The following is a 21,803-nucleotide window of genomic DNA, read 5'->3' as shown; positions in this document are numbered from 1 at the left end:
TGATTTATTTTGATTTCTCATGTAACCAATTCGCTTAGTGAACTAGGGCCTGTCAAATGGGTCAGGATGTTCAGAATTTGCTGCGATGGCTCTTGGCACAACTACCAGGATGCCAGTCTGACCGGGCCTCTTTGAGGTGGTTTTGTCCGGCTTAATCCGACTGGAACGTGCAGCCTCACCAGTGTCTGGCTCGAACCGAGGGTATTAAACGGCTGCTCGGGCTGCATTCTGCTCAGACCCATGCCGTGGTCCCCGCAGGGATCAAAAGAGTGGTGCCATGGCCTCGTTGAAGAAGTCCTTTGAGGGCCTAAAAGGCAGCAGCCACTCCGCAGTCAAAGATGTCACGGAAACCGCAGGTAAATACGCTCATACAATGACGACACTTGTATTTTTTTTTAAATAAATACATTTCACAGAGCAACGTTGTGTTCTCAGTGCAGGCAGCTCAGGAAGCTGTGCAGCAGGTGGCAGACTCATCCAAAGAAACAGCCAATGCAGGTACCAGGCACACTGCAACAGTCTGACTGTACACACGTCCGCTCAGAATATGTGGATAGCATTTTGAAAAATGACCACATTTGGGGAATATAGTGGAAATCTAATTTATTTCAGTGGTTCAATTTAAAAAGTAGATCTCATAGTACAGTATGTAGATTAGCGATGCGCAGAGTGAAATACGTTAAAGTTTTTATTTGATTATTACAGTTTACAGCAAACAAAACCCCCAAATCTCAAGAAATTTGAATAATATTAAAAGTATTTTTTTTTTTACAGATTTTTAATGTAGAAATGAGGTAGGAATTGGCCTTCTGAAAATTATTTTTTATCTGTCTCTACAATATATTGAATTTATGCATTAAACTCTTTACAGTTGGTAATGTAATAAAAGGTTTGTTAGGTTGGTTACTTTGGTGACATTATTTTGTTAGATGAGAGGAACAACATATCAGAAACAGGCAGCCCTTAGAATGAAAAAGTGAAGTTCTAGCAATATACTATGTGTAGCTTTACGTGAATAAAGTAAACATTTTATGAATTGCAGTTTTGTTAATAACAAAATGTAAACATTATGTAACTCAGTATGATGCAATTTAGGCCAGCGTATATAGGAATATTTGTTGGCCTTTATTTTATATGTGAAGTAGAGAAAAAATGCATTAAAGGGAAAGTTGGGCCGAAAAACTTTATTTTAAAATACCTCCCACTCCCAGTCTAAACATGTCATTCTGATTTATATTGCATGTATTGAATATGAATGAGGAATAAAAATCCACCCATTTTAGTCCATCTCAAATGATTGGCCATTTTGCCACTTACTGTCAACTAAAAAAAGACATCACAGTGCCTTATAAGGGCTTAGGTAACAAATCGACCAATCCCAGCTCACCTGTTCGTAAACTCGGCATTGTGATGTCATTTTCAGTTGACAGCAAGTGGCAAAATGGCTGCCCCCTAAAATGGATTAAAACGGGTGGATTTTTCTGCTTAATTCATATTACACAAACGCAATATTAATCCGAATACTGTGTTTAGGCTAGTGGTGGCCCAAAGAACATATTGTAAAGGACATTTTTTACTCCCCATTTAAGACCTGGAAAGGACAGAGGCAACCACGGGAAATGTTTATTACTAACTTAATTAAACTTAAGTGTGGAAAATAATTTAACTAGCAAGTGCTGGTAACATATTGATCTTATCTGAAATGTGTCCTGGATGCAGTTGCTCAAGAGGCCAGCAAACAGAGCCAAGCAGCCATAGGCAAAGCTGCCGACAAAGCCACAGAGGCCATCAAGGAGTTAGGACAGAAATGAGAGACCAAATGATTCCTTCTTTCATCTTGCTATACCTGAAGCCAGCTCATCATCATCATCATCATCATCATCCTGGACAGGTTTTAGACAAGTAACGACAATAAAATGGGATCAACAACACTTAACTAACATTCCAAAAAAAACTTATTTTTTTCCCTTCCTAACTTGATTCTACCTGTTTTCTAACCATATTTTTTTGTATGTGTAACTATTTTGAGAAATAAAAACAAAAGTATTTTTCTTTTCTGTATGTATATACAGATAACACTGTGGCTAGTTGTCATTGATAAATCATTATAAAGCAACAAATGCTGATAAGACGGCCTTTGGCAGGCTCATGAGAGTGTGTTGGCTTACCTTGGCCCTCGGCAGCACACCTCATTCCATCACACTATGCGGTTGCTAGGCAACAGGACTCCGCGGGGGCCAGGGATTGGTGGAAACCTTTGAATTAGTGGTAAGAATACGTTAGCCAGCACACCGTGTTCAAGCTGAGCTGCAACTTACTATTCTTATTCATCAGGAAATTGAAGACCTGCAAAGTAGGGAAACGTAAATATGTAACCTGTACGCGCAAGAGCAGATTTAGCGAGGATTTTAAAGTCTTAAGAGCGCATGGATGGTGTATAAAAGACATAGTGGTGTGCAAGCGTTTATGTGTGGGTGGCTTCCTTCAGCCTCCTTCAGGCTCTAACCTCCTTTTCTGTTCAACACAGCAATTTCAACAATATATAACTAGAACCTGCTTTGAATTCATCTTGTAACAAGTGTGTCAAAAAGCAATATTAAATTTGCAGAGAAAATTTATTTGTCATCTTGTTTTAAATGTGCTGTTTGCAGAAACACACATAGTCCAATGTTAATGTGACACATCCATCTTGTGCATTATTCACCTTCCCTTCAGAAGCCGATCAAATCCCCAGATAACTGTTGCACATCCCATTGTTGAACCCCAGCAAACCCTGAATGAGACGTTAATTATTATGAATTGATGAGTCGATGAGAGCCTAACATAGATTTACCCGCCCCCCCCCCCCCTTACATTACCACTCACCACAAACCCGAGTGTGGTTTCCAGGGAAACTGGAAATGTGAAGCTTTTCAACAGGCAACGGCAGCCACAGCTTCAAGAGCGACGATTGCCTCAGACAGATTCTTCTACAGACAAACCTGTAGCCACAGCGGTCGCGACCAGTCAAGAGCAACAAGATCGAACACCGTCAATAGAAAGTGTCCATCAACATGAAGTTTGGACCATGTTTGACCTGAATGTGACAGATTGTATGGCAGGGGCTTCTTTAGTCTGAATCGACTGCTCAGGTACGTCTCCTGCTCTTTGTTTTATCATATTGCGTTTGTTTTTTTGCTATTCTAATTTCAGCCACGTTGCTCTTGATTGAATATATTGATGATATACATTTAGCAATTTGTTTAATGTTGAAATTTAAGCATATCAAGTGAGAGAGACTAGACAGAGGTATGTTGTGCAAAATATAAATGTGCATCTCAGTTTATAATATCAAATTTGATGATTTTTGCAAATTTAACATCACAAAGAAAACAATAGAAAGCAGATATTTGTCTGATTACATAATGTGCTGGTTAGTAAAATATATGTGTATACAGAATATCGATCAGCACTGTGTTTTTTTTCCCTGCAGGAACATCGTGAAAAAATGGGAAGTCTTAAAGATGAGACGAGAGGATTCGGAAAAGAGAATAGCGAGCGTTCGGATGGAGACCCCACGCTTGAAGGACCTCTCATGAGCACCAATCAAGAATCAACAGGTCGAGGGGGTGGTCAGACAGAACTGCTCCACAGTGTCAGCACTGGCGATGATGACGACGAGAGTTTTGTGGAGAAAATAGAGGAAGCACAATCAGCGAATGTTTGCGATAATAGTCTGCAGTCGGATTTTACAAGCGTGAAAGACGGTGAGCAGACTGAAGCTGTCAATTCGAAACAACAATCTGCGAGTGACAGGACAACAACCAACTGTGGAGACGATCCCGTTCAAATCCTTGGCGACATGGCCGAAAACATCTTGTTTTCTTTGCCATCTACCGCAGACCCCTCTGACCCAAATTCCCCTGCACCTTTTGGGCAGCACCATATGCGCACGCAGGTCAGCCTGGAGGTGGTCCAGTGTCACTCAGCTGCCACAAGCCCCATGACCCCCGCTGAGGGTGGTCATTCATTCATTTTCCCAAGCTCCTTACGGAGATCTGGAGCAGATGCCGGAATGCAGGTGGGTCAGCAAGTGGAGTTTTGCTCCGTGGCCACGTCTCCCATGACTCCAAAGACACCCTCCACCACAGCTTTCCCGGCACTCGCTGGGAGTGGGACGCAAACGATTACTCCCACGACAAAAAGTCCAGCAGAAGCCGAGTCTGACACAATCATTAACTCTTCTACAGAAAGCGCCGCCTGTTCTTTAGAGCCACACGTGGAAGATAGCAATCGCCAGTCTAAGCAACAACGGATGGGGAGTATGGACCAAGACATTACCATCTTAGTGACCCACTATGATCTCGATGAGATAGAAGAGAGAGAACGTGAGGAGTCATCTTGTAATCCCCTAGAGATGATCAAGATAGAAAATGACAAGGATTTTAAGAGGGAGGAAAATGCCTTAACAGCTGCTGATTCTGATCAGGGATCAAACGCAAATCCTACTCAAAGCCAAACGCAAACAAGCGATACGTCAGTTTGCGCAAACCAAACGCCCCTAAAACCAGATATCAAACAAGTTACACACGAGGGGGAAAAAGTGTCAAAGCCGCCTGTCCCGGAATCTCCAGCTCCCGACGGCTGCCATAACATCCGCACGCAGGTGAGTCTGGAGGTGGCGCAGTGTCACTCCGCAGCCACCAGTCCTATGACCCCTCCTGAGGGCGACCGGGCCTTCAACTTTCCAAGTCATTGCGAAAGAAGCGTGGCCCGGACGACAGACGCAGAGATACAAGTGGGTCCGCAAGTGGAGTACCGCTCGGTTGCTACGGCACCCATGACGCCGAGAACGCCCACCGTTACGACTTTTCCTGAGATCGGACAAGAAGAAGCCGGCACGGTGAAAAACAACGACGAGGAGGAAGAGGATGAGAAGGCAGAAGAGGAAAAGGAAGAAGTGACTGAGGAAAATGTGGCAGAAGATGAAGAGGAAAACAACTGCAAGGAGAAGAGTGAGGAGGTGGTGCAGGAGGTGAGCTGGGACGATAAGGGTATGACGTGGGAGGTGTACGGGGCGGTGGTGGAAGTGGCCGTGTTGGGTTCTGCCATTCAGAAGCACCTGGAGAAACAGGTGAAGAAGCAGAAGAAGCAGCCCTCGTTACCTCCCCCTCCGCCCCTCAACCCATCGGCCACACCGCTGGCCTACGAGGCAGCCCAGGGAGGGTCGGGCAGGTGCCGGGCAGGGAAGAGGAGAGGGCGGGACGACAAAGTGGGCCGTAACAGGAGAAACCCATTTCGGCTCCTGATGGAGAACATGCAGCAGCCACATTGCTGCTCTCGAGCGCACACCACAGAGTGACTTAAGAGAAGGTTAATGATGATCCATCACCGCCACCCAGCGTGTTTAAGGTTTTAGTGAGCTGGCGCCGATTACAGGCGACGTTGGGGTGAAGGGTGGCAGGGGACTGCATGATGCCTCATTCCTTGGCCATGCATTCTATTGACTTTCTTTCATGTGATAAAGTGGGACCTCCAAAGTTGAACACAATCCATTTCATGATGCTATTGTTTCCAGAACAAACACTTCCAAAAATATTGGGATGTTCAGCTTTTAAATGACATTTCAGGATTAACCTAACATCCAATACAATCTTTGCAGATCAACTTAATTTGACCTTTAAACGGATACTTGACTTATTGAGCCATTTTCAGCAGTAAAATGTTAGGACTTTGTCCAGAATTAATTTGATAACATTATTTTTCATGTACAATTAATGCCTTTAAAAGCTAAAATTTTCCACTTGCTGTCAACTTAAGATGACATCGCCTGTGCTGAGGAAGTAGGTAACGACCAATCATGGCTCACCTGTTTTCTGGGTTTGGTCAGCAAACTGAGCCATGATTGGCCGTTACCTACTTCCTCAGCATAGGTGATGTCATTTTTAGTCAACAGCAAGTGAAAAAATATATTTGTTTTAAATAATAAAATTATCAAATTAATTCTGGTCAAAATATTAACTTTTTGCCGTTAAAAATGACTCAATGAGTCAAGTATTCACTTGACTGTTCAATATTTTATTTTACGTTTTTTTTTTTTACAACATGCTTTTCTCTAATAAGGAGCTGAATAGAAAATTCACAGCAGGTGTTTGATACTTAGCGCTTCAATTCAAAATTATTTAAGCACTCTTCTTCATCATGTTGTTAACTGTTTGACTTCACGAGACCAAAATGACATACAGTATAACAATTGGACAATACTCACAGTTAGAAGGCTTCAAATAGAATGTTCTCTGGAGAAATGGAGCTCAGCGAGTTATCAACTAGACTGGAAGTCACAGACAGGATCAAACACCTGTTGTGAATTTTGAGAGAAGTCATTAGCTGCAATATGTTCCAGCTTTGCCACAGTCAGGCTGAAACTGTAGCCATCATAAAACCTTCATTAAAGCTTCAGGTGATTATGTTACTATTATTGTTATCTTTATTTTGAAGTGCTATTTTAGAATTATTCTCTATGATATGATTGTAAACAGAAACTGCTAACTTACCCTGTGAAGACGCTCGACAAACACGCACTGGACAGAGAACAAGAAGACGTTAGCAGAACAGCGTCACCTAGTGGATTTTAACATTATTGCTGGAATTGTTTAATTTAGGTTTTGTCTGTCGGCAACAATCCAGAAGTCCGACTTTCAACCGACGTCAGCTAGTGTAGGTAGTGGAACACATCTTGTTCTTCACGGTTGCTTTGTTTGGTAGGTGATGTATGCTCAACTGTTGTTTGTGAAATACGTTGAACTAATGTTTTCAGCGCAGTAAAAATATGCCAGTAGTCATTAATGTTATCGGCATGCTAGCAAAGCAAACGTGTTGGGTATATTAGCATCTCCTCTAAAAAATAATAATAATAAAAAAAAGAGATAGATAGATAGCAATGTTCACAACTACCATCACGTTTGCCGTGTTCAATCGAGGAGGTTCCACTGTATTTTAATGTCAATGTTGCTATTCTCCTTCAATGCGCACACCCTATTCTGCTCTTTTTACTGTCCCTTTATATAGCAAATATTGTTGATAAAGCACTTCATACATAAACATGCAACCATGACAGCAAATTGCCCTGTCTAACCAGCTACATTGACAGGTGCTGGAACAGAGTCGTGGCCTAGAGGTCACTGAATTTTGTGTTGTTAAATGAGGGCAAGTTTTATGAGTGATGTGAACTTCAAATCTAAATGTTGCGTGGAAGAAGTTCCTAATGTCATTGCAGGCTTTTGCCTTGTGTCTCGTACTCTGCTTTTCAATTTGGCACTGGTTTTTGACTTGTTGGTTTTGTGGAAATGTGGATAAATGCATCAATCGGAGCACAATCATGATCAGAAGTTATGACTTCAGCTATGCGGGTCGTACTCACTGCCATTTTTGGCATTTTTTTCTTATTTAGCTGTATTTTAAAACTAAGCAATCTAATCTCTCTATCTTACGAACGCTCATCTTGATGTAGTTTGGTTTCAGAATTGTTGGTCTGTGATAGTGCTGTGCCGACATAGTCACATCTCCATTTAAGGTATTTGTTTATTCATTTATTGCACTTATCATACATTCATTTAGATGTGACAAATTTTTTCTATGCTTCTAGTAATGAGCTCACGCTGCATGAAGTCACAAAAAGTCAATGTAAACACCAGCAAACAAGATCTATTTACACATTTTGTCATACATACAATCTTGTGTCGTCCACTGAGGCAATGCAATACACATTTTTTTTAAATGTCAAAGGCAGGGTTGGGTAGTCTAGGTCCAGAAAGTAAAATTCCTGAAACAGTTTGGCTTTAGCCACAGGTGCTTGTACTCAACAATTGGAGACGAGCGTGTTTACCTGCCAGTTGAGTAGAAGGACATGTGGATAAAGCCAATCTGTAGAAGAGTTTTTACTTTCTCAACCTGGATCCCCCAACCCTGGTCCAAGGGTAGCATCAGTTGCATTGGGTGTTACAATTCATTTGAAAGCAAAACAATTTTCAAATTGCTGCTTTAAAACATCTGAAAATACCAAAATAAAGATTACAGTCTGCACAAAACATGTTTTGTCTTTTCCCAATGTTTTGTTAATTACATGAGTGTGACGGCAGTTTAAAATATTGTGACAAAACAAACTCAATGCCACAGTTATAGCCAGGACATGCATGGTACTTTTCTAAGTTTATAAGAAAGAGTGAGAGTGGGTTGAAAAATAAATGATTTAAATGTCATATAAAATTAATCAAGAGTTACGTGGGAGCCAGTCGAAGCCGAACTCAAGAATTTGCTTCTCTGATTCTCTCGTAACTCTCTCCAAACATTTTCCTAAATTAGAATTAGAAGTTACAGGTAGGTCTAGGTGTATTTGGAACGTGACAGGGGTTTAGGAATTTTCCCTTTTGTACAACACAGTGGATTAAAAAAAAAAACTGCAAGATAGATTGAAGTCCAAACTTCAAACTCAAGTGGAGAGCAAAAACAGATGCAGCCATTTTGGGACCCTCAGCTCACAAGTCTGAAAGGGATGCGTCACCTCTTCCTGTGTGTCAATCACTACTGTGAAAGGTAAATGCAGCTCATTTCATGTGTGTATAGGCCTATGTATAAAGTGTGTTTTATCAAGACAATAAATATGATGATGATTATTCTTATTTCAGCTAATTTACAGTAAGAGGTTTCTCAAAACGTGAGGAAAAAAGTCAATTCGCTTGTTTAAATATTTGATGAACTTAACTGGTTAAACTTATTCAAACAACATAGGTAAAAACACGTGTTGCATTATGACATTGTTAATATGGTGTCATTTTTGGTTTTTCCCTTTAGCTTTGCTGAAAAGAAATCCTCACAATAGTCAGTCCATCATTTAAATGTTTACATCGTATGCAAGAATCTCAGCAACGTAGGTCTTCAACACCATCAATGATGCAGTTTGATTGTCAATTTAGTTGTGTGATTGTAGAGCAGTCTCATCTGTGGTTGATTTCCACGATCACATCACAGGTCTGTTGTGCTGAATGAAGGATTTCTGATACCCACGCCGTGATCGTCCGAACCTTTTTTCTGGTTCCGTTGAGCCAAAGCTGCACCCAGCGGTTCGATGTACTCAGGGGGCCCCAGTTCGTCTTCTTCCGGGATTTTCTGATGATGAGGAACATCTCTAGCATTAGGCCACTATAATACTAAAATATACAACGTGAAGAGGGTTCCAATGTGGTATTTACCATAAGATATTTTGTGTCCTTCTCAGGTGTGTTCCTGTCATCACTATAGTCCAGAGAGTCAAGGCTTGGATCGGGAGGAAAAAGGGGAGAAAATATAACATAAGAATAAGGTCAGTTTATATTGTTTTTACGAAATATAGGGACAATCATCAAAACCAATCATGCCATTAAATTATTCAATCACTTCGGTTAATTCCACTTAAATCTTAATTCCTTATCATGTCAAGTACAGTATTTGCAACAATTTAATTTACCTGACTTTGTCTACATCTGAGCTCTCCCCATCCATGTCCAGCACCATGGCTGTGTCAATGTTGAGATTGAGAACTGGATTTGCCCTAATGGTGTAAAAATGATGGCATGGAGTTAGAAACAAAGCACACTTTCTACAGTTCATTGACAATGGCGTAGTTATGGATGATGGTTTTGTCTTCTAACCCCTCCATGGTGTACTTGTTGGTCCCTGGCACCACAGGGCCACTTTTGAGGTTGTCAGATGCCACCATGGTTGCAGAGTTCATGGCTTTTGCTGCCTTGAGCTTCCGCCGGTAGCTGGAGAGTGAAGAGAGTCGATGAGATAAGTTGTAGACCAACGAGTGGATGAATAGCCCTTAGTCTCGCAAAGTACTTACTTTCTACGAGTGCAAACCAGTGACGTGATGAGGACAACAAGCACAATCATGAGACCTGCCATGATGCCATACGGGAGGAATTTTAGAGGGTCAGACTCCTGAGGTATTACTGATGAATCAATCTGAGACAAAGCACAGTTTCTCCCATTAGTTAAATGTTAACTATTATATGCAGCCATCTAGTTGCCCAAAACGGAGTTACATTGTACCTGATATAACGAAGAGTTAGACCAAAATAGAGTTATTATTAAACTGTACAAAGAAGCATCAAACCTGGAACCCGCGATAGAGGGAAAAAAAATACACAGATACATCAAAAGAGATGTTTCCAGAACAAACCCAATACTTACAATGTACACGAGGCCTAACTCTTCCAATGCTTGAGCATGCTGGGGTTCCGCAATCATCAACTCCACTTTATTTGGCGTAAGAGCAGTCCCATTGGTATAGAGAAAATATGCCACCATTATTGCACCAACTGAAGCCCTGTGAGAAAGTAATGCAAAAACCTGTGCTTTATATTCCAAATAAACATTTTAGATGTTAAAGTCAACAATATGATTGATTAAAAGAACATTTGCGCCCCCTACTGGGTACAATTAGCTCTAACAGTTTTCATCATTCATTTTCCCCAGCAGCCTGTCATTTTAGAGCACAGTCAGTTATCAGATAAAGTCACAAAAGCAAAAAAAAATCACCTGGATTCTTCAGAAGTGTCCTCCTTGATGGAAATGACCTCAACCACAGCTTTGGTGGCAGATGTAAGTGTTCTGGAGATGGAGAGATGAGAGTGGTTGGTAATAGTAAAATAGTACTGAGTGTTTTGTTGCAAATGTACCCCTTTACCTCAGGTCGTATAAAAGAAATGAGTTTACTGAGAGGGATGATACCGCCCCCTTTTGGTTTGGGTAGTGAAATATGACAAACTATAAATATTGTCCACTTACCTGATGATAGCAGGCTCATTTTGTTCAACCTCGTCTCGCGTTTGTCTAAATTGAAGTTCAACTCTATAAGATGTGTCAACTGTGAAAATCTGCAACGTTGAAATGGAAGTTTAGTCATTCTGAAGTCTCATTGCAGAGGAGTTATGACCCATTCAACTCACCTCCAGTGTAGTAGTGGTGGAGAGGCCACCAGAATCGGTTGCAGATACCGTCACAAAATATTTCCCTCTCAAAGTGACATCAAGACTCTCAGTGGCTCTGGTAATAAGATGCATGTGTGAAGACCCAAACATGCTCAGAATACTGTAAAGTCATGCACAAAAACTGCTGACTTTGCACTCACTGAATAATCCCAACGTAAATATCCTTTTGCTCTGTGGTGACAGCCTCAAACACAGACCTTGTGTCACTTGTGTTTTTGTTGATGTCCTCAAATCGCACTTTACTTACTTTAAACTCAATCTGTGCGTTGATTTCTGTATCTCGGTCTGTTGCCTGGCAGCATCAAGATATTGAACAACATGATATTGCATTCAAGAAGATAATATATCCAGTACTTTATACTCACAGTGACTCCCGCGACTGATGTCCCCTTGCTTGCAGTCTCTGTTACCACAACTAAAGAAGGAAGAAATTACTTTGAACAATCTTGTTAAAGCGAGAGGGTGATTACAGTAAGAGTACAGTAAGGTATTACTGATATTAACCACAGGGTACCATCTACATTACATGCAGACTATGTGACAGAACCCATTAATCGGTGTGCTGCTCGTAATGATTGACATGACAGTGACCACCAGGAAAGTGGGGCAGATGCCAGTCAATGACTGTTTCTAAATTCAGAAGGCTAAAAAGAAACACAAAGCAGTTTTCAATTTGAAAATACATAACGACTGAGAACATGAAATCCGAGACGTAGAAATATATGTAAAAGTACATTTTAAAAAGGTTGATCACATTTAAAAAAAAAATAAAAAAAAAAAAAGCAATAGCCCACCAAAGACAGAATCTGTGAAGATGAATTGTGGGGCATTGTCATTGATGTCTTCAATGATGATCTCCATTTGTCCTGAAATGTTGCAAAAAGAAAGCCACATGGTGATGTTAATTGATGGTATTTAAACTCAATAACACGTGCTGTTAGTGTATAAGCCTATGCATACTCCACAAGAATAGAGGAATGTGTGCTTGTTCTTTACGGGGTAAAAAGTAACGGGACAACATTTCCGCTTTACTACATTAAACTATTACCCAGAGGTGAACAATTTACACATTTTGCTGGTCCGTCATTCGTCAGCCCTCTGGGCGCCCTTCCGTCATCGTCTGTCGTTTTCTGAAGCCAATCCAAACTGTAATCGACTTTGTCACCAATATTTTAGGACCAACAGACAAAGGTGGGCATTCCATCAGTACTGATGAACTGTCAACAAAACAGATTTCCATCAGCGATGGACTGAGAGGTCTATCGGTACTTGACCCGATTAGTGACGGACGTCCGGTTTTTTTAAGCTTCTCATCATTCGTCAGAAAAACGGGCGTCCGCCAGTAACAGTCTGACGGACAGTCCCCAATTACGCCCATTACAATTTCAAATTCCTAACCAACCACGCAAAAACGGCTGGACAACAACTGAGGAAGCATTTCTACCGAGATGCGTTGTAAATTAGCTGAAAAAATCCCCAAACCAGGGCTATGAGAAAAAAATTCAAATTTTGTTCTCACAGCCCTGGAAACAAAAACACATTTTTCTGTGAGTATGTATAGGCCTTAAGTGAGCAGACCTGCAATGAGACTGTAATTCTCCCCTTTCTCAGTGTACTTGTCTATCACCCGAGCCTCCATCACCGCCAAGTTACACAGTTCATAATCTACCGTGCGTTTGGGATTGACCAGCACGTCTGCTGTCGGCTCCAGGACAAACCAGTCACAAGGTGACAAAGAGCCATTGCATCTGCATTGGAGGGACTCGAACTCATAGGTCAGCGAGTGGTTACCATCTTTATCCCACGCCTCAAATGTCCCAATGACTGAAGTCTCTGTTGTGTTTTCTTTCACTTTCGCAGGCTTTGACGGGTAGAACTCAGGCCTTTCATCATTCACGTCCAACACATCAACCTCCACCGTCACCACTGCTTTTTTCTGTCCCAGATCCGTGGCTTCTACTTGGAGCGTGTATTTCCGCCGAGCACTTTCATAGTCCAGATCAATGCCGAGGTCCACTGTGATGTTTCCCATGTAGACTTGCTCTTCTGAAGTGGTGAGAATGCTAAAACTGTCAAAACTCCCCGAGATGATTCGAAGAGCTATCCGGTTGAAGTCTGTTGTTTGGTCCAAATCTTCAGCCAGGACTGTCCCCACAAATGCACCTGGTTGCAGGAAATTGTCATTAGAACCTGCAAGTATAAACACTTAAAATTTACCAGGGTATACTGACCCTTTACCCCCTCTGGGACACTGAATTTGTATGAGGTGTTCTTAAATTCTGGTGCGTTGTCATTGACATCCTTGGATACATGACAAGGAAAATATTGATGTTAAAGCGGTTTTGCAGAACAACACAGCAAAGCAACTCAACCATGGCAACCATACCTCCACATTGATGATCATACTGACAATGGCGGACAGGGGAGGCATACCCTTGTCTGTGGCAGTAACATTGAGCTCGATCTTGCCCTTCAGCTCAGCATCCAAAGCCTCGCGGTCCAGTTCAACCCCGTTCTTCAACACTCCGGTATTGGGGTCCATGATGAAGTAATTGCTGTACTTGCTTGGCAGTATTTCAAAAATGATTTGACTGTTTAACGTGCCTGGCTCATCTGCATCAGTCGCCTATTGAAAGTGATGGGAAATGGAGAAAAATATCTTCACATTGGAACGGTACATTTCATTGGAGCTTATCACTCTAACAGAAGGAGATTATTGAACTCGGGTGAGTGCTTTCACCACTCAAAAACCGTAGACTGCCCTGACCCAACATAATTGGAAGAAGTGTCCCTGGGCACATAGAGCACATGGACACAGGAGAGAAGGGTAACTACAGTTGGGGTGCGGTGTACCCCATTACAACTGTCCCCCATGACGGCACCCTATGTTTTATTGTCCAAACAAATGAAATCATCTTTTATCGCCATTCTGTAAACAGTTTGTGCACGTCTTGTAAAGATGCAAGATAGAAATGCTTTGCAAGAATTCTTTTTTTTTTTAAATCGGCGACACCCTAGAATAATGGCCCCCAACCACCAGTCCACAGCCCAGTACTGGTCCATGGACCATTTGGTACCCGGATGTTTGTTTTTTTAACTGCGGTTGTTTGCCCCAAATGTACAGTATGTCATCAGCCAGATAACCTCTTTAGCAGCCCTTCCTCCCCCATCGATGGACCTTTGCTGGTCTAATGCCCTGCGATTGGCTGGCAACCAGTTCAGGGTGTACCCCGCCTACTGCCCGAAGCCAGCTGGGATAGGCTCCAGCGCCCCCCGTGACCCTTGTGAGGAAAAAGCGGTTAAGAAAATGGATGGATGGATGGATGGTTGACCATTTTTATTTCTAAAATCACCCAGCCAGTAAGATTTCTTCACAACAGCACCATCTGCTGCAGTATTGTGAATTTGTGACTTTGCTTGATGTCTTGGGGTAATCGCAAAACTGTCCTTTTGTGCTCTATTGCATTGAACAGCAATAACAAACTGAACACTGGAGTTTGTATGAAGTTCAAAATTTGAAGAAATAGTCGACGAATAATTGTCACTTACCTCTACTTGAAATTCCAGCTGTGAACCCTCTTTAACAAACTCCTGATAATAATCTTTGTTGAAGACTGGTGGCTGGTCGTTGATATCCGTTACTATAATCTCTAATAATGCAGTGGCAGGCTTGCCATCCGAGTCTTTGGCCTGAAGAGTGGCAGAGTGCAAAGATCTGACTTCGCGATCCAACAGCGTCTTGTTTTTCACGTAAATCACACCCGTCTTTTCTTCCACGTCAAAATAAGTCCGTCTGAAACACAAATATAGACTGGTTGGTGGCCTCAGTAAAAAGGAGACGTTGTCTTCATTGAAGTAACTGAAGTGTGACCTAGACGTACATGCTTTCTGGGAGGAGCATGTAGGTGATGTTGCCTTTGTCCATTGTGTCAGGATCATCTGCCTGTAAATAGATATGTTATTTATTTATTTTTCTTACATGAAGATTTTAACTGATGATGCAGCTCAAAGGACTTACAGTGATAGTATCCACTACGGTGCCAACGTCAGAGTGCTCAGTCACTTTCAAGTTTAAGTAAGTATCCTTTGGGAATTTGGGACTGTTGTCATTGATGTCTGTTATCGTAATAGAAATTGTGGCAGTGGAAACAAAGCTGATTTCTTCTGCATCGCTAGCAATCACCTGTGGCATGACACAGTTAACACCTTATTTCAAACCAAATAAGTCAAAGAAGACACCAAAGAGGTTTCAGTGCATACATGTTTTTTTGTTTTGTTTTTGTTTAGTGAGGATAAGCAGTACAGAAAATGGATGGATGTTTTTTGTGCTGCCCCACAGAAGAAAAGTGAGTAATTTCATTTTATATCATTTTTATTCAGCGGTAGAGCTGTGCAATTAATCGAAATTGAATTACAATTTCAATTATTACACTCCACAATTACAAAATCAAGCATAATCGTAAAAAAAAGAAATAATTAATAATCATTTTTGAGTTGTTTAAATTCATACATTTGCACCATTTTTACATTTTAAAATGACTAATTTAGTCAATTTTGTTTCATCCAAAAGGAACTTGCATAATTATAGTGTTTCAAAGAATTTTGTCTTAACATTTTTTTTTTTGTTTTTTATGTTTAAACATTTTCTTGTTTTGCGCCAAAAAATAAATAATACTACTACTACTGCACAGTGCACATGCTGCACTCCAATTTCAAGTTTTACATAATTAGTTTTTCTATTTTTTTTCAATTGGTCTTAATATTTTTAAATGTGTAATCATTTTCTTGTACGAAAAATCAATAACCATTTGAATAATCGTGATTTCAATTATTACCAAAATAATCGTGATTTCAATTATTACCAAAATAATCGTGATTATTATTTTTTCCATAATCAAGCAACCCTATTAAGCGTTTTTTTTTTTTACACTTACTTTAAATGTTTAATTAAATCATTAGCTTTATGGTTAATGATTTTTTTTAAGTAGTGATTGTTCGACTAAGAAATAAATATATAATCGAATACATATTTTTTATTAGAAATTATTCCTGTGGGGAAGATTTTTTAAACTCAAAGGATCATTTTATCAATCCTCTTCCATAATAACAAGGACAGAGAAAATAGTAAAATGGTTCACCGTCAAATTTTGCATGTCCCGACATATGTTTTTTCCTGAAATACTCTAAGGCAAGACCACAGATTAAAAAGTGATGATGTGGCTCTGAGTGATGTGGCATTGCTGGAAAATCATAGCACTTACTGAGTGTCCAGTCAAATGTCCGTCATTGTGTCTTTTGTCTTACCTCCACAACCATTTGCTGTGTTACTTCATAATCTAGTTTTTGTGGCTCTTTGACCACGAGTTGAACAACACTGTCGACCATTGAAGATTTAGGCTCAACAGAAAACACGTCCTTATTAGCTCCCTTCAGGGTCAGTTGAATGTTTTTCGTCTATGAAATGACAGAATAGGATTTCATTTGACCATCAGCAGCATTCCGAGTGACAGATCCTGTAAGAAGTTGTTACCTTATCTAAGTCCTTGACCATCATGTTAATAGGCACACTTCCCAGTGAGTGCTCAGCGACTTCTACTTCAAATTGACTTGCTTTATCACAGATTGGCAGCTCTCCTTCGCCTTCACATTTGTAAAACTCTGGTTTGTTGTCATTGACGTCATTGATGTTGATTTGTATTGGAGCCGTGGTGCTGGCAGCCACCCCGTGGATGTCGAGCTGGGACTCAGTGGCCTGAGGTCACAAAGTATGAGGAGACGTAATACATTATCTATTTATTAATGATGACTAGTGGTCTTGCAGACCCCATTCTTATGTTACTAATAACTTCAAACATCATATACCTTGATAGTCATGGTAACAACATCACCAATCTGTTCTCTGTCAATTTCCGACGCCACATAAATAATGCCGTCATTGCTCGAGATTTTAAAGAGGCCATCTACAGTGGAATCTGTGAAACATGGGCGGTAGAGGGGGTGGTTGGGAAGACATCGTTTCACTCTTCTTCATTGAAAGCAAACAGTAATACTTTTTTTTAAACCTCACCTTCAATGCTATAGATAATCTTGTCGTTGATGTCTGTGTCTTGGTCTATGGCTGTCACGGTATAAACAGAATGGTCCTATCAAAGATAAAATACCTTTTCAGATTAGAGTTCAAATATGCAATACTGCAGAAAGCATGACTCGTTTCTTCAACGCATATGCAGATAAGCAGGAACTCACCACCGCAGAATTTTCATCAACACTCGCGATGTAGGGTATGCCCAAGAATTTGGGGTTGAGATCCGGGACGTCCACAACGGTAATAATGTAATAAGCAACGCTCGAGTAATAATTCATCTCGCTGTAATAACATTTGCCCCCACCATCCTGTAATGGGAAATGTCGAAAGTCCAAATTCTGTTGTAAACATTTCCCTGCTTTTATAAACAATGCAAATATTTCTAGGCTGGTAAATTTGTTATTTGTTGAAAAACAAAACATAAGGGTCAGGATTGCCCAAAAACAGATTAAAGAATTGTTCCCAATGAAACATGAAAATTGTTTGATAGGCTTTACAATTTAAAGGTAAGACAAACTTTTACATCTCAAATTAATATACATGCATGGAAGATGATGATGAATTCCGAATTTGTTATGATAATACTTTTTTTTAGTGTACGTCGATATGGCAGAACCATATTATTGAAATTAAAATGAATTCTACACATTGTCCCTTTCAGGGTTCATTGTAAACATGGTTCAAAGCCCCTGTGTAAATCCCTCACCTAATTTTGAAAAGGCAATCCGACCGATAAAATGAATACTCACAGTTGCATTAATCTTCAAACGATAATAGCTACTCAGTCCTGTGAAATTTAGTGTCCCAGTCAATGTGACATCACCAGATGTGGGACTAATACTAAACAGACTCAAGCCATTACTCGGGTTAACCTGAAAAATAATGAGTCCATTTTAATTCACTGACGTTTATGGAAAACTGTGGAATAATAATTATTATAGACACGCTGTAAATTTGAGATGATACTCACTTCAGCAATGCTATATTTAACCTGACCACCTGTTAAAATGTCGTCGTCAGTGGCCAGCACTCTAAAAAGACTTGTACCTGGTGCAGTATTCTAAGAGAGAAGATGGAGGGGAAGAAATGATCAGCCTACAATTATATACATTTTTAATGATGATTGAGGATGGTTATAATAATGTAACACAATAACAGCATCCCTACTTATATAATAGCAGATTTGTGACCATAATTCATCATGTAATCATTACATTGTATTGGTGATGTCGGGCAGATAGACACAAACACTAATACATAGAAATGCTTATTTATCTATTGTTATTGTAGTAAAAATATGATGAATTAAGATAACTAAATAAAAGATGTCTGACAAACCTCTTTCACTGAGATTTCAAAATTAGACCCTTGAAAAATGGGTCTATTGTCATTGGCTTCCAGCAAACGTACGGGTATTAATCTTTGTGCCTGAAACAGATTGCAATATGTGATACTGCTGGACTGATTTTAAATGTTTTTGTTTTTTAAATAAAATAAAAAAAAATAAGGTATTCAGATTAACTCACAAAAGCACCACCATCTGAAACTGAAATTCCAAGCTGCAATACATCAGTAGTCTAGGAAAAAAAAGAGAAAATGCAAGTTTTGGCTGAACCCAATTTAACATAATTGAAAGTGTGATTAAAAAAAGAGAAGAAAAAAAGAATTTATACCTCTCTATCAAGCGTCCTTGAAACAATCACATTTCCGGTATCACGGTCCACACTGAAGTACAAGGCATTTTCTCCGTAGAGTGAATATTTCAACGGGTCGTTATCTTTATCTGTTGCATCTATTTTGAATGCATGGGCACCTGTGGAGATGTTGTCGTTAATCGGTAGTAGCTAGTAGAGCAACAATGTGAACAAAATGTAGGAAAACCTACCTTCAGGAGCATCTTCGCACACGCTTGCGAATGCAGTGGTAATTGTAGGACTATTTTGTGCTATTAAAAATAAAACACACAAAATTCTCAATAGTGGTACATACTGTAGAGTTTTTGTCATAAATAAGTAAGTCAATAAACCAATACCCACCATTGGTTAGGCTGATGAAACACAGAAGTAGGACACCTCCAGGGATCCACTCCATGGCTACAAAAATTAAATGAAAATAATAATCCTCCTTTTTGATAGCAGATATGTTAGCCAGAGGGGGAAAAAAATACTTGATTTTTAAAGACGCTGTAAAGTAATTTCAGAGATGTGTTTTTAAATCATGACATGACTTTTAAACTACTGGTCAGATCGGTCGGTTATCAAAACTATTTGCATGGAATATGAGAATTTGTAATGCTAATGTATTGTGTCATAGTTCTTGTGATGTGTATATATAGAGGGTTATATTTATCACAGAGTCATATTTTAGTTGGTTTCTAACTCAGTGTAATAGCTCCCACATTCAAAATGCTTAGTATTCAAATAGACATTTTAAAAGAAGAGCACAATTTTAATACAAATACAAGCGTTGTGACCAACTAATCACCGAATGACATATTGTATATTTTTTTGTGATATACTATAATTATATAATATTGTATAAATAAATACATTTTTAAAAAGTCACTGGTGGTGTAATGGTACAGTCACCTGACTTTAGCAAGGCAGCATGTAAATGTGAGAGTGAATGTGATTGCCTGTTTTTATATGTCCATACATAATGACATTGAAGATGTATTTTTGACTTGGAGGATTTTTAAATGAAAGCATGTTTTGCCATTGCAATCACTTTATTAATTATTGTGTCATCAACATTAGTGCAGATTAGCGTTGTCCATGAATTGATGGTAATATGAATCTGACGGTAAACGGAAACTGTTCTGAAAAATCTCAGATTGCTTGCTACAAAAGCATTAATTGAATTTCAGGAGTAACATCATTTAAGTTAATCAAAAAAATATATAATAAGGACTTTGATGTAATATATAACCAAATACAACCTAGACTAGAGTATAAGTAAAATACAATTCATGAAAATGAGCAATGATTTAATTATCTTTATTTTAGCGGCTTATAATCATACCAAATGTATTAACAGTAAATTCTACACACCTCTAGCACTTGATCACATTTAATTTGACCAGTTTTACCAATTCTGTAATCAGACTTACCTGGCGACACACACCGAAGACTTTTCTCCCTCCAATGTTATAAGAAGACCTTTGGCTCTTGTTCCTTCTAGTGATAACCGTCTCTATAAATATAAATGATTAACACAGAAAAGAGCCAATGACGTGTCGGCATTCATCCTCCGTGGGCGCGGAGGCAATAAAAACACCAAAAAGCATCTCACTCAATGTAAAACGACACAGCTGATCAAGTTTTCCACTGTTGCTTTCTCTCACACATAATATGTGGGAAGGGAATCGTGAGAGACGGCGCCCTGTCAGCAGGATAACATGGCAAGGTTCCAAACTGGCTCTACAGTATCCAATGTAGAAGCCCCCCCCCAACAAAAGGGCTGCACTGAATGGGAGCTTGGACCCTAACAATATGTATCATCATTCAAGCATTCTGATGAATCACTTGCCAGAGAACCTCCCTAATGAGCTCTTCCCGATAAAGCCCTCCCAAAGAAAGAGCTTCACACAAACAAGTGTTACTCTGGTACACACTGGCTTCAGTCACAAGCCACCATTTTGTTTCAAAACAAAAGCACAGCATTTCACCTTTCCATGACAATGCATTGTTTCACCACTATGACCAGGTCGTGTCGTCTTTGGGATAAAACAACAAAATGTAAGGCTTTTAAATTTATTGTGCCTTATATATTTTTCGTTTTAGGGTGGGGTGGGGGTGGGGGGTAGAATGTTCAAGGGTATTTCACAAATTAGAATATCGTCTATTACATTGAGGATATGAAACTAGACAAGAATTTTGGATGATGGACATTTTTATATTCTTCCCTTAATCTTATCCAATAGACTTTGGTTTATGACTTTCAGTACTGAACACATCACTGGCACACCTTTTTAAGCAATAGAAATACAAATCAAAAAGGTGTGGTGGTTATAAAAGACTGCAGAAGCCCTTCCGATAAAGAGAAACTCAGTCTTTCCCTGTCATGCTACTGACCATACCACTGCTTTGGAAAACAACAATAAACACAAACTAGAAAGACACTTACAATGATATGAGAATAGTAATGTGCCAATAAATCCAAGTTTATGAAACTAACTTATGTGTCCAATTTAACCCTCCTGTGCTTCTCGTTTGCTTTTTTTTTTTACTACAGATTTTAAAGCTGGATTCTCTCCCTCTATGTTGTTTTCATTATGCCTCTTTTTTCACTTCCCAGACATGAGTACAATTTTTTTTACATATTTTTTTTAATTCTTTTTTTTAATACATAATTTCAGGACTGTTTTAATGCCTGTACTAGTTCACGTTTAGGCCAATGTGACAGTAGATTCAACAAATGAACCCAAAGCATCACCCTCTTCGCTGCAAAACTCGAGTACCTAATTAGAGTATACCATGACATTTTCAGGCTAGGGAAGCTGTCACCGCTTCTTTTATTATTATTATTATTCTACACCTCTATCCACTTAGATATGACCAGAGGTGAACAGCTCCTCCGTGAGGCAACAATAATGCGTCCAAGCCTCTTCTTCCCTGGAAGGCGCAGTAGCTCCCTCTGGATGTCCCTGAACCTCTCAAATGATCTTTAATGCAAATCCAGCCACACAAAAGAAACTCCTTTCATTATTT

At 39.7% G+C, this 21,803-nt stretch overlaps 4 protein-coding genes and 1 long non-coding RNA gene across 7 annotated transcripts in view; 3 read left to right on the top strand and 2 right to left on the bottom strand.

Annotated features, from left to right (window-relative positions):
* The window catches only part of LOC144059095 (uncharacterized), a 101,666-nt gene extending 95,064 nt beyond the window's left edge, over window positions 1-6,602 (bottom strand). For all 3 annotated transcript variants that reach the window (XR_013295564.1, XR_013295563.1, XR_013295565.1), the window contains exons 1-3: window positions 6,534-6,602; window positions 6,248-6,337; window positions 2,169-2,255 (exon numbers count right to left, since the gene is read on the bottom strand). This is a non-coding gene — a long non-coding RNA (uncharacterized LOC144059095). The remainder of the gene's footprint in view (window positions 1-2,168; window positions 2,256-6,247; window positions 6,338-6,533) is intronic.
* adirf (adipogenesis regulatory factor) lies at window positions 189-2,618 on the top strand. Its single transcript, XM_077577944.1, has 3 exons — window positions 189-356; window positions 436-498; window positions 1,720-2,618. The coding sequence occupies exons 1-3, from the start codon at window positions 278-280 to the stop codon at window positions 1,809-1,811; spliced, it is 234 nt and encodes a 77-aa protein (XP_077434070.1). The 5' UTR covers window positions 189-277; the 3' UTR covers window positions 1,812-2,618.
* gprin1 (G protein regulated inducer of neurite outgrowth 1) lies at window positions 2,931-5,808 on the top strand. Its single transcript, XM_077577933.1, has 2 exons — window positions 2,931-3,131; window positions 3,473-5,808. The coding sequence occupies exon 2, from the start codon at window positions 3,488-3,490 to the stop codon at window positions 5,339-5,341; it is 1,854 nt and encodes a 617-aa protein (XP_077434059.1). The 5' UTR covers window positions 2,931-3,131; window positions 3,473-3,487; the 3' UTR covers window positions 5,342-5,808.
* Window positions 6,603-6,641: 39 nt separating the features above from the next.
* rnf44 (ring finger protein 44) overlaps window positions 6,642-21,803 on the top strand; it is a 29,240-nt gene continuing 14,078 nt past the window's right edge. Inside the window, exon 1 of the mRNA XM_077577936.1 lies at window positions 6,642-6,740. The gene's annotated coding sequence lies outside the window, so the exon portion shown is untranslated. The remainder of the gene's footprint in view (window positions 6,741-21,803) is intronic.
* cdhr2 (cadherin related family member 2) lies at window positions 7,677-20,454 on the bottom strand. Its single transcript, XM_077577931.1, has 31 exons — window positions 20,204-20,454; window positions 19,131-19,187; window positions 18,980-19,039; window positions 18,768-18,907; window positions 18,621-18,671; window positions 18,433-18,522; window positions 18,065-18,154; window positions 17,844-17,966; window positions 17,256-17,402; window positions 17,077-17,152; window positions 16,872-16,981; window positions 16,540-16,761; window positions 16,314-16,463; window positions 15,028-15,192; window positions 14,891-14,952; window positions 14,559-14,802; window positions 13,396-13,635; window positions 13,241-13,310; window positions 12,588-13,172; window positions 11,804-11,875; window positions 11,375-11,424; window positions 11,150-11,301; window positions 10,968-11,064; window positions 10,807-10,895; window positions 10,558-10,629; window positions 10,210-10,345; window positions 9,860-9,981; window positions 9,666-9,779; window positions 9,482-9,565; window positions 9,228-9,291; window positions 7,677-9,144 (listed from the first exon to the last, which is right to left on the bottom strand). The coding sequence occupies exons 2-31, from the start codon at window positions 19,183-19,185 to the stop codon at window positions 9,001-9,003; spliced, it is 3,876 nt and encodes a 1,291-aa protein (XP_077434057.1). The 5' UTR covers window positions 19,186-19,187; window positions 20,204-20,454; the 3' UTR covers window positions 7,677-9,000.

Source organism: Vanacampus margaritifer, chromosome 10 (genome assembly GCF_051991255.1).
Source record: "Vanacampus margaritifer isolate UIUO_Vmar chromosome 10, RoL_Vmar_1.0, whole genome shotgun sequence".
Lineage (NCBI taxonomy): Eukaryota > Metazoa > Chordata > Actinopteri > Syngnathiformes > Syngnathidae > Vanacampus > Vanacampus margaritifer.
Note: the sequence above shows the minus strand (reverse complement) of the source record. Positions and strands in the feature narration are given on the sequence as shown.

Bases quoted from the DNA above. Each gene is read 5' to 3' on its own strand.
- gprin1 (XM_077577933.1), top strand. From the start codon at position 3,488: ATGGGAAGTCTTAAAGATGAGACGAGAGGATTCGGAAAAGAGAATAGC.
- adirf (XM_077577944.1), top strand. From the start codon at position 278: ATGGCCTCGTTGAAGAAGTCCTTTGAGGGCCTAAAAGGCAGCAGCCAC. The intron at 357-435 runs GTAAATACGCTC...TTGTGTTCTCAG, and splicing joins AGATGTCACGGAAACCGCAG to TGCAGGCAGCTCAGGAAGCT. The intron at 499-1,719 runs GTACCAGGCACA...TCCTGGATGCAG, and splicing joins CAAAGAAACAGCCAATGCAG to TTGCTCAAGAGGCCAGCAAA.
- cdhr2 (XM_077577931.1), bottom strand. From the start codon at position 19,185: ATGGAGTGGATCCCTGGAGGTGTCCTACTTCTGTGTTTCATCAGCCTA. The intron at 13,636-14,558 runs GTAAGTGACAAT...CACTTTCAATAG, and splicing joins AGCTGGAATTTCAAGTAGAG to GCGACTGATGCAGATGAGCC. The intron at 9,566-9,665 runs GTTAGAAGACAA...TTACACCATTAG, and splicing joins AACAAGTACACCATGGAGGG to GGCAAATCCAGTTCTCAATC.